Here is a 17960-nt window from a genome sequence, read left to right on the forward strand (position 1 = left end):
GCAGTGTGGTTTATTAGGGTTATGAATATGAATGCATGCCTTTAGTGACTTTTTTAAACTGCCTCAGTATCCTTGGCCTTGTATCAGAGCAGATTTAGTCACATTATGTTCACTTTCTCCTTTAGAAACACCCAGAGGACGAGATCTGTCTTTTGTCACTACTCTTAATGTAGTTGTCGATCCCTCCCAGTAATTTAAATGTTTTTGCCATGTCAGCACATGCTAAGCAGCATCAGTCCAGCTGGTAGCCTCAGCAAAGTACTGGTAAGGATCTGTTCTAGACCTGCGATTCATTTGATTCAGTTCAAATTGACTTAAACCTAAAAAGCTAATTTTCTGAGATTGATGTGAATAATTATAATGGAAAATGGATTCCGCAAATAGTGCCTGATTTGCTCTAACATGTCACTCTTTCTTACAAAATATGTTCATTTTGTAGCATTTATGCTTTGAACAACCTTATGTAAGGTGAAGAAGTGTTATATATCATCCCTTAATCAGTAGAAAAACCTCTTTCTTTTGATCTTTCCCTGAGCTGGGTCACAACTATTTGTTACATTTTTAGACGATTTTCACATGCCATATGACATTATTTTATGCGTAATTCTGATTTCAAGGTTTGAATTGTAACCAGTGACAAAAGAAAATGTGAAAATGACCCAGATGTTTTTGCTGCATCTGTGGGTATTTTATTACACCCAAACAGAAACAGATAAACATTTGTCCACTTCTTTACAGATAAAACTTTTGACCTTTAACTGCTGTTATTTTAATAAGTGCAATAAATATGATGCAGGGCTGTGCTGTTAAACATTTCAACCTTTCTGCACAGGATTCTTACCTATAGATAGAAATACTTTTGTTAAACACGTTATTATTTGTTTTAGATCGTGATGGATTGAATAAATTTGATTGTGTGTGTGTGTGTATGTATGTATGTATGTATATATGTATATGTGGCCAAGAACTTTGTAATTTTCCCCCCCTCCATAGAGGTCATTGATTAAATTAATTAATTAATCTGTGTTGGATGTCACTGCTTACTACTGAAACTTTTGCCCACCTTCAAAAAATCTGATTTGAAAATAGATGATATTGAGCCATCCATCATTTCTTCTGCCACAGGGTTTCTTCTGTTATCCATTTAGATCCAGGTTGGATCCAGTGTTTTAAAGATTCAGGCACTGTTTTATAGTGCTTCAGTTTGTGTTTGCTTTGTGAAATTCAATATTAGTGAAGATCCATAATCATTTAGATGTAGGCTAACACTGGCAGATATCCCAGAACTGCTCCACCAAACTTAAGTTTTAAAGTTTTAAGGAAATAGGATTGCATGAATTGAGTCACTTTATGCCATTCATCCCACTGACAAAATAAATGTTCTAGTTGACCTGAATTCACCCTGCTTTACCGAAAACAGGTTTTTTTTTTTTTTGGTCCCCAAAAGAGACTTGTAAATTTGTTGAGTGTGTGTGCAACATATGCCTACCTCATACAAACTTTAAATGAACTAATGAGCTACATGCTAATAGTTGGCTTTTGGCTTAAAAAAAAAAAAAATAATAATAATAATAATTACCAACTCTGGTACTTAAAAATATTCCAGACACATAGTAAGTTATTTTAGAAGAACATCCAAGTAACACATGCAACCATGGTTCCTCGAGGGAACAAGATGCCGCGTCGAAATGCTTTGGGAATGCCTTCAGCGTGACCATGCTCTGAATCACATGTGCAATCAGTCCAATGGATAGACGAGGCATCGCAACCAGGAAACATTTACTGGGCCCCAGGAATGTGTAACTTTTAGGTTTGAACCCTGTATGGGGTGATTTCATTACCATTTCAAGTACAACACTTACCCCAGGTTACTGTAGACAAATGGTCCTTGTAATAGATTAATTCTATGTTGCTTTGAATAAAAGCATGCTAATCATCTACTTTATTATTTACTGTATTACCCAGTAATGATATAAACATTCTAAAATTAGAGTGTTTTTTTTTAAAGCAGCGTTTTTTTTTTTTTTTTTTTTTTTTGGAACTCAGCAATTGAAAATCAAAAGGATTTTTTGAGTAGACAATTCAAAAGAGATACTTACCCAAATTCTGCGGGCTCTCATGCACTGTTGTTATTCCACAGAAAATGCTTAACCCCAAAAGCGCTCTGAAACGCACCAGCAGGATAGCTGAGTAGTCAATGGCTAATGTGTCTTTTGAATCCATTATGTTACAAATTCTTAAAAAAAAAAAAAAAAAAAAAAACGAGGCTGCATCTCAAAATTGTAAAAAAGAAAAAAAAAATACATTGCCAGCGCTCCGGCTAAGTGTGCCTCTCACTGCAATCCTGTTAAAGATTCATTGCTTGCATTGTTTACGTTAGATTTTTCTAAATAAATAGTAAATGAGATCTAATGGTCAACTATCATGTGTTGATTTTATTTCTGACAGGCGATTAATTTAATTCCTGGTGTGTTTATTTACTTCCAACTGCTTCTAGTCGTTTACAGCTTCAAGGCATTTGAAACCTCAATACAAACATCAACCAGAAACTTCTCTGCTGCTGGTTCTGCATTATTATACTGCGTATCAGTTTTGTCATTGACATCTAGAAGAGGAATCCTCTTCCCCGACTTGCTTTTGATTGGCAGTGGATGTCAGCTGTGAGTGCAGTGTAAAAATGCCGTAACAATTCAGTCCGCCTGTTGTTTTTGAGATGAGAGCTTTGATGGACACTTAGAGGTATTTGGAGAGAATATGCGATGAAGCAACAGTTATGAGTGACAGGTTTGATTTGTTTGCGTTGCTTTTGATCTAGCAGCCTTTATTAATTGAAAAGAACTCCTTCATTGCTAGAACATAATTTGATGCATTTTACAAAAGGGTGGCATCCTGGGGACTAAGCCAGGACTAATTAAAGTTTGGACTGAATTACTTTACATTTGTATGGAATCAGTCACTTGGCTTAAGTAGTGAGATTTTCAATAGTAAGCCTCATGGAGCTCTTCCCCTATCGGATGGTATTGTTGCTTTGGCCGGTCAAAATCAAACTCTGTTTCACCACAGCTGAGTATGTTCAGAACAGCACATGGTGATTTTGCCTTTGTTTTACTCCCCACAGCTAGCACTTGTCTTAAAAAAATCAACCTACTTGCTATTTCTGTGATATTTCACTACTGATTCAACCCTCCCCTCAAATGAGTCAGTCCCGCACACTCAGTAATTCACAGGGGAAAAGGCTTCGTGCTGATGCTGGAATGAGGTTTAAGTAGAAACTGTACATTGGCTTTCTTTGAATGTCATATACATTTGTCAGTTATCATAATGATAGTTATTCAGTGTTTAAAAGACTTCTTCACTTCAGAAGTGCATAGCTGTTTGGGATTGTGTGTATGCTTTTTCCACAAAAAAAAAACACAAAACAAAAAACAAAAAAAATATATAGTTTCTATGAGATATAATATCAAATTATAGTATAAGTATATAGTGCAATGACAATATGTAGTCCAGTTAAATTTTCATTTGAACATTTGTGGTACTGTATAATGCAGATTTTTTTTAAAGGGATAGTGAACCAATAATAATAATACAATTGTATAGGCTTTATTATGTTCATGTCATTCAAAAAGTTCTGTATCACTCTCTTATGTAGTGTGTATATATATATATATATATATATATATATATATATATATATATATATATATATATATATATATATATATATAATTTTTTTTTTTTTTTTTTTTTTTTTTAGAAAGTCAATGGGGCCCAATGTGGTACAAACATGTTTTTTTTGTTTTTTTCCATATGAGAAAAAAAATACTGATTGAAGACCAGGGTCTGACATAATAATGCATTGAATTAAACATAACATTTTGAAAAGAAAGACTGAAACAGTATTTTCAGTCACAGTTTAGTATGGAGATCAATTCTATATTTTCTAACTATTAACTATGACTTTTGCCTTAATAATCTCCTAATTTGCTGCTTATTAATAGTGAGGTAGTTGTTAGGGTAGGATTAAGGGTCCTAAAAAATGGTCATGCAGAATACATTTTTAATATGTGCTTTATAAATACTGATAACAGCCAATAATCTAGTTATATGGGTAACAAGCAATTAGTTAAAGGTGAGAATTGGTACATACTGTAAACTAAAGTGTTACCATATTTTCTTGTAAAAAAAATGCTCCAATAATATTTGTTTTATTTACAACTTCAAAATCAGTTTTTAGAGTCCAGATGTGACTTAAGATATAAAGACAGCCATAGTTTTCATTTGTGTAAAAAAACAAAACAAAAAAAACCAGCCATTTCACCTTTCACAGGTTTTCTCTGAACCATGTTTGTTTAAAAAGAGAGAGAGCCAGAGAGAAAAACTCTGCATGGCTTTTCTGGGCAGAGAAGGGTAGCGGTTTGAATTGAAGACACAGCAGGTCTGATCCGCATGATTCTCTTTGAGAGCGATGACAATTTCATAAACGAGTAAGAAACGGAACACATTCTATTTTCATCCTTTTGTTCAAGACTACATTGAATGCTCTGTGGTGTTTGTAAGGTCTCTACTGTATTTTTAATTGCCTGTCAGCTCCTAAACTGAGCTTTTAGCCAGATACATTTCCTGCCTCGGATCATATTTAATCGCTTCTTGTATTTCCAGGTCGGGTTTCTCTTTGGTATTAATACATTCTTTTATCGATTAAAGAGCACTACTGTGAATGGATGTGCTGAAAAGAATAAGACAGTGCTGTTTAAGCACTTTTATAGATTGGATCAAATGGATTGTGTGTTTTGATTCCAAATGTGTTAAATTCACAAACAAAGAAAATTCTGCAATCATTTACTCAGCGTCAAGTTGGTTTGGGTGACTTTCTTCTGTGGAACTTAAAATTACATCCAAAATATAGATGAGTTTGTTTCTTTATCAGAACAGATTTGGAGAAATTTAGCATTGCATCTCTGAAGTGAATGGGTGCCGTCAGAATGAGAGTTCAAACAGCTTTTAAAAATGTCATTATAATCCACAAGTAATTCACATGACTCCAGTCCATTAATCGATGTGTCAGGGAAGCATTGGTGAACAAGTGATGTAATGGGAAATGTCTCCAAATCTGTTCAGTTGAAGAAACGAACTAAAATACATCTTAGATGCCTTGGGGATGAATACTATTTCAGCCAATTTTCCTTTTTTGTGAAGTATTCCTTTATAAATTCAATGGGTTCCAAAGCAACAGACTCCATTGACCTTATATGGACAAAAAGAATGGGTGTCTGTTACGAGAGGGGCGGGGCCGAGAGCCGTGGGAACAGAGCGATGCTGGTGGAATTAATGATAATGTTCATTCTCATTTGCACAGCACTAGATTATAGACATCCATTAACTGTACGGCAGTAAAATAAAATTACAAGTGTCCGTACAAATGCTGTTTCTGTTCTGTATTCTCCTGCTGAAGATGCTGTGCACAGGCCATGCGAAACCGCTGAAGTTGAATTGCTATAATTGCATTTGAGCAAAATGATTTGAATGTGAGTGCAGTTTTTAATTGTCATTGCATCTTTATTTTGATAAATGAATTTGGAATGTGTTTCCTGACATGCACCCTTCCTTCAACTTTCTCTCTATCTACTTGATATTTAGTGTGTGTGTGTGTGTGTGTGTTTTAAATGCTCTACATAAGCTAAAGAAGAGAAGTTTTAATGAATAAGAGATGGTGGAGAAAGCTGGAGTATTTCACTTAAATAAATGTCTTGTGACAAACTTTTTAATCTTATGCCTTATGCCTCTGTATATTGGAAGCAAACGCAACAGACATACTGTAGTTTGTAAAGATTTAATATTTATAATTTCTACTTAAAGAACTTACATCTTCAAGAAAAGTGTTCCTGTAGCTCAACTGGTAGAGCAATGCCTTAGCAAGCAAGCAAGCGCAAGGTTGGGGGTTCGATTCCCTGGGAACACATGATACGTAAAAACTGATAGCCTGAATGCACTGTAAGTCGCTTTGGATAAAAGTGTCTGCTAAATGCATAAATTTAATTTAATTTAATTTAAGAAAAAAAGAAAAGAAAAACAGCGTCAGCTGTGTCACACAGGATAATCGACAGTCTTAGATGTGTCATTATAAGTAAAATCAATATATGTGATTTATATTTTTCTTCTGAATAATGCGGCTGATATGAAACATGTTTGTATCAACATGAATCATAACTGCAGGTACACTGAGACACTGTTACTTTGTGAGCCTTAATAGCAGCTGTGAGTTGTTGAACCTTTCCGCATGTGGATTTAAAATATACTGCTTCAGCGAGATTTTTTAGGCAACCATTATTTTAGAATGTTTTGCTTTACTGTTTCCATAAAGACACATCATGTTTGTCATGTGACACATAGCTTTTATTTCGATTTTATTCAAACTATTCACTAATGTGTTCACTTTATTATGAAATATCTGATATTCTGATTCTCAAATATATGCAAGTAAATGTATTTTGTATTTTAAAACCTTTTATAATTACCATGTCAGCTGATCTATAACGGGTAAAGGGTGCCGCCATGTTAGTTCGTGCTGAGTTTGAGCTGTGGGACATTTTTTGGACATTTTAATTGACAAACTAGTGAAAGTGTAAAAATATGTTTTAACAAAGTTTATTTTCTAAGTTATTTAAGGAAACTCCCAATTATAAAGTTCTTAACAACAAAACAAGTATAACAGTGTTTATCACAGTGAAAAAAAATAAGAAAAATTTGGCACCAGCAAGCTCTTGTACCATATGCGCATAATTCCTTTGATTGAAAAGCGTGTTTTATATTCTTCTGAAGTGTTGCTGTCGTGTTTGGTGTGGCAGGTGGCTGTGTGAAGGGGGACCCCCAGGGCTGGACCCATGAGGAGTCAAAGAAGATGCTCGGAGCCTGGGCGCCTCTGCTCTTTTTAGCCATGTGGGTGAGAAACGCCACCAGTGGCCCACTCTCATTCAGATTAGGTGAGTAATGTCAAGTCAAGTCAAGTCATCTTTATTTATATAGCGCTTTAAACAAAAATATTGTGTCAAAGCAACTGAACAACATTAATTAGGAAAACAGTGTGTCAATAATGCAAAATGACAGTTAAAGGCAGTTCATCATTGAATTCAGTGAATTCAGTGTCATCATCTCAGTTCAGTTTAAATAGTATCTGTGCATTTATTTGAAATCAAGTCAACAATATAGCTTTAAATGAAGTGACCCCAACTAAGCAAGCCAGAGGCAACAGCGGCAAGGAACCAAAACTCCATCGTGACAGAATGGAGAAAAAAACTTGGGAGAAACCAGGCTCAGTTGTCGGGCCAGTTCTCCTCTGACCAGAAAACTCCTACGATGACTGGATCCGGGTGACTGCAGTGACCCTCTGATCTGGATACAGACTGGAACTGGTGACTACGGTGACCTCGGAATAAGAGAGAAACAGACTAATATTAGCGTAGATGCCATTCTTCTAATGATGAAGCAAGTACATCGGGTGTTATGGGAAGTGTTCCCAGTTCCGGTTTACCTAATTAATGCAGCCTAAAAATCCTAACGGATCTGGATATTAGAAGCGTATTAATGTGTTTTGTGTAAGCCAGATTGTGTCTGCATTTAAACTGCAAGATTGTGTCTGCCTCCCGAACAATGTTAGGTAGGTTATTCCAGAGTTTTGGCGCTAAAAAGGAAAAGGATCTGCCACCCACAGTTGATTTTGATATTCTAGTTATAATTGAATTGCATGAGTTTTGAGAACGCAGCAGACGTGGAGGATTATAATGTTACAAGAGCTCGTTCAAATACTGAGGTGCTAAACCATTCAGGGCTTTATAAGTGATAAGCAAGATTTAAAAATCTATACAATGTTTAATAGTGAGCCAGTGCAGTGTTGACAGGACCAGGCTGATATGGTTATACTTCCTGGTTCTAGTAAGAACTCTAGCAGCTGCATTTTGGACTACCTGGAGTTTGTTTAGCAACTGTGCAGAACAACCACCCAATAAAGCATGACAATAGTCTAACCTTGAGGTCATAAACACCTTTTACATTAACATTTAACATTTAACATTTCTACATTTGACATTGAGAGCATAGGCCGTAATTAAGATATATATTTTTAGATGGAAAAATTAAGTTTTACAAATGCTAGAAACATGGCTTTCTAAGGAAAGATTGCTCTCAAATAGCACACCTAGGTTCCTAATGGATGACAAGAATTGGCAGAGCAGCCATCAAGTCTTAGACAGTGTTCAAGGTTATTACATGCAGAATTTTAAGGTCCTATAATTAACACTTCTGTTTTTTCAGAATTTAGCAGTAAGAAATTACTCTTCATTCAGTTTTTTATATAGACTATGCATTCCATTAGTTGTTCAAATTGGCATGTTCCGCTGGGCCACTAAGAAATATAGAGCTGAGTATCATCAGCATAACAGTGAAAGCTAACACCGTGTTTCCTGATGATATCGCTCTAGAGTAACATTTAAAGTGTGAAGAGTAACGGCCCTAGTACTGAGCCTTGAGGTACTCCATACTGCACTTGTGATCGATATGATACCTCTTCATTCACTGCTACGAATTGATGGTGATCATATAAGTACTATTTAAACCACGCTAATGCATTTCCATTAATGCCAATAAAGTGTTCTTGTCTATGTAAAAGAATGTTGTGGTCAATAGTGTCTAACACAGCACTTAGATCCAATAACTAATAGAGAGATACAACCACGATCAGATGATAAGAGCAGGTAATTTGTAACTTTAAGGAGAGCAGTCTCAGTGTCTGCCGATTTCAAACTCTAGAGCACATCACTATCAAAGGCCTGTATTGTTTGTTATTCCTTACGCTGAATGGTGTAATTTGTAATTACTGTTAATTAAAGTGATGGGGATTTACTCCAGAATTGCTGCCTTAAGGCAGACTGTAACTCCCAGAATTAACACACTGGAAAAGAAGAATGAGCATGTGAAGGCTGCTTGTTTTATGTTGATGTTGTTGAAAAAAGGCTAGTAGAAAATATAATAGTTTGCTGTGTTGCTGTGTTGTAACACTGTGGAGGAAGCTGCAGTGAAACAGACTATGTCTGACTCATAGAGATCACTCTTTATATAAATATATTTACTGAGTTCACATTTCAGATAAATCATCCTGCAGTTGGCTTACAGGTCCGAAATCTGGGCCACATTAAATTGTTTTAGGTTTGTTTAGGTTTTACATTAGATTAATTGATTTCATTAAAACGTCTGAATAGTACACAGATTTCAGGCAACACACACAATCTAGAAAGAAGAATAAAAATAAATAAATTAGGATGTTTTCCAGATTTGAAAATTACGTTTAGACTTTTTAGGAAGTTTTCAGGATTTTAATTGATTGAATAAGCACATTAGTGATTTATCATGTGACTATATGTACAGATAGGCAGATGTTTTGTGCTTTCATTGAACCAAAAGGTCTTCTTTGGATCAGTTTAAAAACATGCTTGATCACATGATCATCAGGTTTTATATAAACTTGTGGAATTCATGCAATTCGAGGGCTGCTGTCATGAATGCAAATGAGGAGCAAATAGTAAGACAGTCTGAAATTCATGTACATTTTTAAGCCATTTTGTTATTCTAATAACATAATAATTAGTAATAATAATTATAATAATAATAATAATAATAATAACCATAATAATAAAAATACATTCTTCTGAACAGGTAAACTCTTTAAGACCTCCCTGTAATTGTTTCTTAACAGTAACATTGAATTTAGAAAGTATTTTAAAGATTTAAAAATTAAAAGAATGAAATTAAAAAAGAAAATCTAATGGTATCTCATATCTAATTGGATCTAATGTTGTTTTGGTCCCAGGATTGGAACAACATGGGGTTGAGTAAATTATGACAGAATTATTTGTATGTGAAATATCCCTTTACCAATGAAAAAGTTACTCATGTCAGCATTAGCTTTATTGATATTATAAAATTACTTAATATTTAGTTCAGAAAGCAGTAGATTTAGCAATTAAAAATCACAATAGTCTTTGGCTCTTCAAAGCAGTTACATTGTTCCCAAAATATTTCGAAACACCACGTTGTATTGCCAATGACATTAACGTCCAAAACATCACACTGGATATTTTTTTTTTTTATGAGAGCAGTTCAGACTTGGCATTAATGTAACATTACTTTCAATTACATCCTCCCAGAGAGAGCTCTAATGATGTCAGTCATAATGCTGAAGAACAATTAAATGCAAAAAAAGACCTCAGATACTCTGTTAAGAGATGTTGTTTTTGTGAGTTGTGTTTATTAGTAAACACACAGCCTCTGTCTCACTGGAGAAAAGCATTAAAGGACCTTCCCCTCATTAAAGAAATTAATAAAGCTGTTTAAACTGACTTCATTACGGTTTGGAAGGCAAACCAAAAAAAGAAAAAGGAGACAGAAAGAGAGGCAGAGCAAAAAAAAAACAAAAAAAAAAAACATTTAATGTAGGTCTAGGCTTTCAATGATAATGAGAATGTCGTCTAATCTATCTGCCGCCATACTGAGCAGTGCAAAATGTAAATTTAGTTCCAGCTGATTTAGCAATGGGAACGTGTGTGGTTTTGCATGTTTTGTGTGTACAAGTGTGAAGCTGTTAATTCACTGTGGTAAGGCTCGGTTGTGAGATGTTTGTGCTCCGTAAAAGAGCATTGATCTGATTATTCGGTGGCATATTACAAAAACAATCCCTCTGATTCCAGCAGCTCGGGGATCAGATGAGGCAGTGTGCTCTCATCTCCATAAAACAAGCTCTTGCTTTCGTAGATCAATTATTAAGCAGCCAATGCAATCGCCGCCTCTCCTGAACCTGCCTTTGTCATCTTGTTTCTCGTTCAAGCGCTGAACTAACCAACAAACTTACCCGGGTACGGCTGGGTAATTAACCGGTGCTGGTCTCCTGCTCCACTTCTCCCTCATCTCCTCACCTCCTGCACCTATGAAAGCACCTCCTCAGCAAACCCTGTTTATTGCTGTCTCGTTTAGTTGACAATTAATTAAAACATGTGGTTTCTGTTTTTACCTCTCCGTTGCGAAGCGTCTCTGCTGAAGGTTGTGTAAATAGCGCGGGCGGCATTAACGTCTTTTCTTTCCCCGCACATTGACGTGATGCTGACTGCTCTGCAGGAGATGATATTTAAAATTGCTGCCCCTCTAGTCCAAATTTCGTAACACTTTACAATAAGGGTACATGAATAATAATGACTAATGCCTAAAATAATACTTAGTTCATCATATACTAATGATTATTAAAGGTGTTAACTAATTCTAAACTAATGAAAAGTTATCCTTAACGACTGGAGTCATCCAGATTCACACATAAATAACGGCAGACTTAACTACATGTTAGTACGTTTGATAGTTAATGCATTAATTAACAATTATTGGTAAACAGCATTTTTAAGAAGAAATAAGAAATACTCTGACTTTGAAATGAATTCAAATAATGTAATATTATATATTTTAGCTTTTGCCGTCTTCAGCATTGTCCATCGTTTTTGGGTGGCGAAGGATTAGTTGATCCTCCTCATCAAGCGTAGAAAATACTAAATACACTAAAGACTGATCTTGTCTGTTTTGCGTTTATCTCTTTAATTTTACCCTACTGTGACTCACTGTATATGCAGCTAAATAAATAAATAAAAACTCAAAACCCTTAAAGAGTATTTGTAGAAGGACTCCAAAAGAAAGGTCAGAACGTTTACTGGGTGTCAGTAGAGTTCACAGGCCATGATGATCCTGTACCTCCACTTTCTGACTTCTTTAAAAGTTCTTTGTTGATGTATGACGCTGCTGACGTGTTTTCTGGCATGCTCAATAACAAAGATAACACATCAGCAGCATCATACGACAACAGTCACAGCAGTCGTGCTCACAACAGACACGGAAGAGAAGACAATGCTGAATAAAGTTGTAATTTTTGTTATTTTTGGACCAAAATGTATTTTCGATGCTTAAACTAATTCTAACTGACCCTCTGATGTCACATGGACTACTTTGATGATGTTTTTATCTCCTTTCTGGACATGGACAATATACCGTACATACAGCTTCAATGGAGGTACAGAAAGCTCTCGGACTAAATCTAAAATATCTTAAACTGTGTTCAGAAGATGAACGGAGGTCTCACAGGTTTGGAACAGCATGAGGGTGATTCATTAATGACATCATTTTAATATTTGGGTGAACTAACCCTTTAAGTATTAATTTAGGCATTAGTATATGTTTATTCATGTACCCCTTTTGTTAAGTTTTACCCCGAATGTCATTGTCTGGCTTGCACAATGAAAGCATCAGGCCCAAGTGGCACCACAACGGGTGTGGTATGGTGTTCTGATATATGTTCCCAACTTGGGATGTGTGCTGGTGTTCCCACCTAGCTGCTTAATTATTGTAAGAAGATAGTTCATAAAAATTGTGGATGCTCATTACCGCAGTATAGTAACATATTACACATTTAGTAACATAACATATTTTGTTGTGTGTTTGAAATGACTTGTTTTTGTTATCTGATTTGGCTTTTTTTCATAGAATGAGGTATTCTGGCCAGTAATGCATGTCAAGTACCATTTGATTTTAAAAAATACTTTATTCTTATGAAAATACCTGAAAAGGATGGAAGAAAACAGATAAGCTGGATTGCGTGCTTATTGTCTTCATATTTAATTTTTGTGGGTCTTGGGATAGATTACACTTGTCTAGATGGGTCCTGGAATGAAAAGGTTTGGGAAACCCTGTTATAAAAGACTGGATAACTTTGTACAAACATCCTATTAACGTTACTGGTAGAACATTAGCCAAAGTTCTGAGAATGTCCCCTCTTAGCTAGGAACAGTCATATCCGGATTCATGCGACATTTGCATCACTCTAGATTGATATTCATCCCAATTCTGCACTGACAGGAGTCACTCCAAAGATGATACATAGCAGTAGTTCTGTGGGCACTTTGTGATCATGGGAGACAGCTAGGAATGTAATGAGTGGAAGGACAGTGAGCTGTTAAGTAAGTATGCAGAAGTATTACAGTGACAGCTCTGTAAGCACAAAACTTGATGGAAAACTATACAAGAAGAACGTTGCTCTCTTTTGCCTCATCCTGGTCAGTGTCCTCCTTATTGTCATCTTCACGTCTTCTCCAGTCATTTAGTCCACTTAACCACATCCCTTGCTTAAAATCAACCCACAAGCTCCCATTCACATACAAGTAAAAATGTAAAGTAAACTATCAGACAAGTAAACAATGTTGTGATGTTGGAGCGCTTAGTAAACTTCCCAAATACTGTGTGATAGTTATGTGAGTTCAATTCTGGCTCATGATGTTTTCTTACCTAGTTCCATACTCTTTCCCCTTTAAAAACAACAACAACAACAAATATTTAATTTCAGTTAGTAAATGCTTTTATATCTGGATGTTTCTTTGAATGATTTTCTTTGTCTGGCTATAAAATGATAAACTGTAAGTTACAGAGTTTGAATTGCTTCCATGACTTTTTCTCATGAGTATTGAATAATTGACGGTGTGCATGATTGTTGGCCTCCGATACAATAAACTATGAGGATGTAAAAGAAAATTCAATACTGCCACCGCCCCTTCCCTCTCAATCTCTAAGCACAAGCAATCATTCATAACTGAAAAACAAGAAAAAAAGAAATGTTTAGATTTTGATTTGGATAGTACATTTTGCCCAGCTCATTTTGGCCATCACTCTCAGGTCCTGCTTTGAAAAGTCCATTCAGACAGATTTTTCAGTAGGCTATATATTGTTTGTGTGTGTGTGTGTGTGTGTGTGTTTGTGTGTGTGTGTATATATATATAAATATATATATATATATATATATATATATATATATATATATATATATATATATATATATATATATATATATATATATATATATATATATATATATATATATATATATTTATAAATTTATATATATATATACAAACCTGATTCCAAAAAAGTTGGGACACTGTACAAATTGTGGATAAAAATAGAATGCAATGTGGAAGTTTCAAATTTCAATATTTTATTCAGAATACAACATAGATGACATATCAATTGTTTAAATGTATAATTTTTATGGGAAAAATAAGTTGATTTTAAACTTCATAGCATCAAAATATCTCAAAGTTGGGACAAGGCCATGTTTACCACTGTCATCCCCTCTTCAGTCGTCATTAGCCAAATGTTTTTTATGGTTGAAAGAACTGGACTGCAGACTGGCCATTTCAGTAGGATCCTTCTTCTACGCAGCCATGATGTTGTAATTGATGCAGCATGTTCTGGCATTGACATATTGGAAAATGCAAGGTCTTCCCTGAAATAGACAACGTCTGTATGGGAGCATATCTTGTTCTAGAATTTGGATATACCTTTCAGCATTGATGGTGCCTTTCCAGATGTGTAAGCTGCCCATGCCAAACGCACTCATGCAACCCCATACCATCAGAGATGCAGGCTTCTGAACTGAGCACTGATTACAATTTGGGTTGTCCTTGTCCTCTTTAGTCTAGATGACATGAGGTCCCAGTTTTCCTTCAAAATTTTGATTCGTCTGACCACAGAACAGTTTTCCACTTTCCCACAGTCCATTTTAAATGAGCCTTGGCCCAGAGAAAACGCCTGTGCTTCTGGATCATGTTTAGATATGGCTTCTTTTTTGACCTATAGAGTTTTAGCCGGCAACGGCGAATGGCACAGTGGATTGTATTCAACGACAATGTTTACTGGAAGTATTCCTGAGCCCATGTTATTATTTCCATTACAGTATCATTCCTGTATGTGATGCAGTGCCGTCTAAAGGCCCAAAGATCATGGGCATCCAGGATGGTTTTCCGACCTTGATCCTTACGCACAGAGATTGTTCCAGAGTCTCTGAATCTTTGGATGATGTTATGCACTGTAGACAATGATAACTTCAAAGTCTTTGCAATTTTTCTCTGAGAAACTCCTTTCTGATATTTCTCCACTATTTTTCGCCGCAGCATTGGGGGAATTGGTGATCCTCTTGACTTCTGAGGGACACTGCCACTCTGAGAGGCCCTTTTTATACCCAATCATGTTGCCAATTGACCTAATAAGTGGCAAATTGGTCCTCCAGCTGTTCCTTAAATGTACATTTAACTTTTCTGGCCTCTTTTTGCGACCTGTCCCAACTTTTTGGGAATGTGTAGCTCTCATGAAATCCAAAATGAGCCAATATTCGGCATGAGATTTCAAATTGTCTGACTTTCCACATTTGATATGTTATCTATGCTCTATTGTGAATAAAATATAAGTTTATGAGGTTTGAAAATTATTCTATTCCTTTTTTACTCACAATCTGTACAATGTCCCAATTTTTTTGGAATTGGGTGTGTGTGTGTGTGTATATATATATATGTATGGGGGAAGTTACTTTTAAAAGTAATGAATTACAATATTGTACAATATTTACTAAGTTACTTTTTTATAAAAGTAATGTGTTATGTTACTTTTGCATTACTTTCACATTACTTTTTAATTATGAGCAGGGCTTGATTGTTTTTAATATAAGTTCTATTTATAGCAAATGTAAAAGCCCTTTCACACCAAAAAGAGTAATGAATAAACCTCTGGCTGAAGGAAAAGTAAAATAAAATTCACGTCTGTACAGTAGAGCACATGAGAACAAGATGTAACACTCTTCAGAAATAAAAAAACAAAAAACAATGAAGCACAATTGTTAGTTTATCTAAAGTCATTTTTGCTTATTAGTATGTTTGAACTGGATCACCAAAGGTCAGCAGCAAAGACATTAGTTAATAAAATGGGATTAGATACATTTGTGTTATTGTGTCATAATATGAGTTTGCATTTCACTGTTTTAATTAATTTTGATAAATACAAAAAAAACTTTTTTTTTTTTTTTTTTTTTTTGAGCAAGGGGGATGAATAAATGCACATTCACATTCACTAGAACTACATCATGTTCACATAGCGCACACAATGCCTCTGTACTTCAGATTTCTCCCAATATGGGGACAGAAAACTTGTCAGTAAAATAATGGGAAAACAAAGTAACTGGCATTACTTTTTTTGAGAAAGTAACTCAGATATATTCTTGTAAATTTAAAAGTAATGCGTCACTTTACTAGTTACTTGAAAAAAAGTAATCTGATTACATAACTCGTGCTACTTGAAGCACTGCATATATATATATATATATATATATATATATATATATATATATATATATATATATATGGTTTTTATCATTAATATTTAAGTCATTATTAAATGCAGGTTTTTTATTGTAAATATAGTCTTAAGCAAATCTCAAATGATTAATTTTATTTAAATAATGATGAATCACTATGTTATGATGACTAAGTTAACTTGTAGCATTTAAACATACTTTTTTTCTTTAAATTTGCATTTATTGACATGCATTTGAATATCAAATACTGATGTATACAACATATATGTGACCCTGGACCTTAAGTCACTGGGGTATATTTTTAGCAATAGCCAAAAAAACATTGTATGGGGCAAAATTATCGATTTTTCTTTTATGCAAAAAATCATTAGGATATTTTGATCATGGTATAAGATCATGTTCCATGAAGATATTTTGTAACTTATTTTTTGATTAGTATTATGCATTGCTAAGAATTCCTTTGGACAACTTCAAAGGCATTTTTCTCAGTAGACTTTTTTTGCCTTTTGATTTTGATTTCATATTCCAGATATTCAGATAGTTGTATCTAGGCCAAACCATACATCACATATGTCAAGTACTTAAAAATTGCACATCCCTGATTTTGCCACTTGTCAGTTCCATGAGATTTAAAGACATGACCTTCACTAAATGCTAGTATTTGAGCTACAGGAACACCTGCACCCACAGATGTGGGCACAATTTTATAAGCACTGGTATCCGGGGCTTTTACAAGAATGATGGAGGCCTGAGTGTGTTGTCTGGATAAATGATTGCTAGTACAAGTATGGGTGGGAATCTTTATTCTCTTCACGATCAGATTCCAATTCTGGTAATCACAATCCGATTCCAAAAGTTTCATGATCTACATTTCTTCCTAATTAATTCTTCTGCTGTGTAAATACACCTTAACAGCTCTGGATTTTAACCAAAAGTGCAGTTTCTATGCTTTTGTTAATAGTTGGAATCTCTGTATGTCAGGACTGCCATCTTAAAAATCGGGGTGTGAATCTTCACTGGTTTCAATTGAGTTACGATTATCATTATCAACTCAATATCATGATGTGTCACATACTCAATTTTCAATTTTGCTGCACATGGCTACATTTTCATATACGTTTTATATAAAATTTATTTTGTGCAAAATGTACTTCTTTTTTTATTCTATAAGCAGGCTACTTTTTAAAACAATAACTTATTTAAAGTAAGTGTTTAAGTATCCAAAAGTTTAGTTTTGTTTTTTTCAGCATTATTGCTGTTTGATTATTACTAATGAAATCAAAGACAGTTAACAGGCTGTATTCACAATAATGCATAGATTTATTTCAATATATCAGATTTTTTGTCCTGCTCAGAACACGTAACTGATTGAGTTTACATACATTTTTTGTCAAAAAGTATAATAAAAAAGTAAATTAAAAAAGTATTCAAAAATGCAAGTGCATTTAACCGCAGCCGCAAGCTTCAGGACAAACAAACTCAAAGTGCATGTGAAAGTCTGTCAGTGCACGAATTTCGTGCATCTAATAGTACTGCATTCCAAACTGCATAAATTAAAGCATATCTAAAGTAATACGTTGAAATAACGGCATGTCTCACAATGCAAATTCTGTTCAATGAACCCTACTGCAATTGTCTGTAGTGCGTACACATGCCATATGCGGGGGGAAAAAATACCAAGCTCAGAATCGATTCGGAAATGTTCATCACAATGCATTGGAAAATCTCTTTTTTTTCCCCACCC

At 34.8% G+C, this 17960-nt stretch overlaps 1 protein-coding gene across 1 annotated transcript in view; it reads left to right on the forward strand.

The window, feature by feature from the left end:
- Positions 1–17960, forward strand: part of LOC113058435 (glutamate receptor ionotropic, kainate 4-like) — a 290241-nt gene that overhangs the window by 120892 nt on the left and 151389 nt on the right. The window contains exon 3 of the mRNA XM_026226340.1: positions 6846–6980. Coding sequence (XP_026082125.1) covers positions 6899–6980 — 82 coding nt within the window. The 5' untranslated portion in view covers positions 6846–6898. The remainder of the gene's footprint in view (positions 1–6845; positions 6981–17960) is intronic.

The sequence above is a fragment of the Carassius auratus genome, chromosome 40 (genome assembly GCF_003368295.1).
Source record: "Carassius auratus strain Wakin chromosome 40, ASM336829v1, whole genome shotgun sequence".
Taxonomy (NCBI): domain Eukaryota; kingdom Metazoa; phylum Chordata; class Actinopteri; order Cypriniformes; family Cyprinidae; genus Carassius; species Carassius auratus.